General features: G+C 43.2%; 1 protein-coding gene across 1 annotated transcript in view; it reads left to right on the top strand.

The window, feature by feature from the left end:
• Positions 1-1,740, top strand: part of LOC101847217 (pancreatic lipase-related protein 2-like) — a 10,737-nt gene that overhangs the window by 2,240 nt on the left and 6,757 nt on the right. Inside the window, exon 2 of the mRNA XM_005107803.3 lies at positions 267-498. Within this exon, the coding sequence (XP_005107860.3) occupies positions 267-498 (232 nt within the window). The remainder of the gene's footprint in view (positions 1-266; positions 499-1,740) is intronic.

Below are 1,740 nucleotides of genomic sequence, written 5' to 3'. Positions count from 1 at the left end.
TCTCTCTCTCCCTCTCTTTTTCTCTCTCTCTCTCTCTGGACACCCCTGACAGGATTTAGTTTTCTACTTTCCATCCCTTTTTAATATGATCTTTCTCCGTCTCACTTTTCTGCCATCACTAATTCATGACCATCACCATCGAATCAATAATCTGGCGCTCTTAATATGACCGTGTGCAGTTGTGAGCGCCGTAAAACCTCTACTGAAACAAACAAAAAAGAATTAATAATGTACTTCTCTTTACTCAACCACACACAACCCACCAGGGAGATTTCAACGTGATCACCGTCGACTGGGGTGAGGGAGCCAAACTCCCTGACTACCATCAAGCGGTTGCTAACTTGCGGCTTGTGGCCACCCAACTCAAGCTGCTGTTGGATATCTTGCAAGGTCAAGGCCTCAAGCTCTCGGACGTCCACATGATTGGTCATTCCCTCGGCGCTCACATGTCTGGTTACGTCGGCCTCCTGATTGGTTCCACAATCGGCCGAATCACAGGTAATGTTGAACTACTATACTCGATCGAACTTTTTTTTCAGATCGAGGTTTTTTCCCTCTCTATATGTGTCACATCGTAGCTTTTTTTGAGCGCATCCGAGCAAAGGAATGAATGGAGAACCATGATCGCCGATGTCTGTCGCAGATCTGGCACTGGATGATGATGATGTGTCACAACACCGTGGAATCAGGCGCTCGTCAATTTTTGGGCACGTAGAGTAAAGTAGAGTTATCTGTATCATCTTAAAGCTTGTTCATATCTCTTCCTTTCAATTTAAAGAATACTAATGTACTTTGGATAGAAGTCGAGATATTCTCGATAGAAGCAAATGGGGGTGGCCGGTTCCAAAGGTAACATTGGCGAGAAAATGGCCGACAAGATTTGGCGAATTCCAAAGCTTCAGAATGTTTGGAAACTAAAAATCTACTTTTTTGTACCTTTAGTCAACGTTTTTCGGGTAAAACCCACCCAAAACTGTGTTTTTAAATGATCGTAAAAGGCGTTAACCCAAGAAACAAAAATTCTTTGAAGATTGCAAAACTACCGGAAAAATGCCATTTTCTTCAGTTCCATTATTTTGACGAGCACATGATTTCTCCACGCAGCCTCACATATTAAGGTCACCCCATACTAAAAGAGCAGGTTTAACTATAACCCGAACTGTCTTCAGATCGAGGGTTTTTCCTCTATAATATGATGTTCGTCCTTCGCTGGCGAAGAGGATCTTGTCTTCACATCACTGGAGGAGTGGGGTGTGTGCGGAGATGGCTGGTCAGGCAGATCTTCGCTCGGAAATGTCTGTTGCATGCAGTGGGGGGTGATGTTTGGGACTGAACTAGATTCAAAAGTAGGGCTCTCTCGGTCTTTTCTCAGCTGCCGTCTCTTTTCTTTCTTTCTGATGTGTCTTTCTTCGAACTTGGCGACTCTCGACCTTACCAGGGAGCGCCTCTCTATAATTATAATATAATGGTCACCCATACTAAACGAGATTGTTTACCTATAACCCAAACTGTCTTTAGACCGAGGATTTTTAAGAATCTTTATAGTATCACAAATGTCAGCCCATACTGAAAGAGATACATCATACTAGTGGAGAGACATAAAAAATATTCGTACTTGAAAAAATATATTCTAAGCGCCGGGATGGAACTCATGTTTGGAAGATCCCAACCTTTACACCACGATGTAGGCGATATTTTTTTTTGGGGGGGTGGGGATAAAGGGAAAGAGAGAGAGAGAGA

Source organism: Aplysia californica, unplaced genomic scaffold (genome assembly GCF_000002075.1).
Source record: "Aplysia californica isolate F4 #8 unplaced genomic scaffold, AplCal3.0 scaffold00632, whole genome shotgun sequence".
NCBI classification, from domain to species: domain Eukaryota; kingdom Metazoa; phylum Mollusca; class Gastropoda; order Aplysiida; family Aplysiidae; genus Aplysia; species Aplysia californica.
The sequence above is the reverse complement of the archived record's forward strand: the minus strand, read 5'-3'. Positions and strand labels throughout refer to the sequence as shown.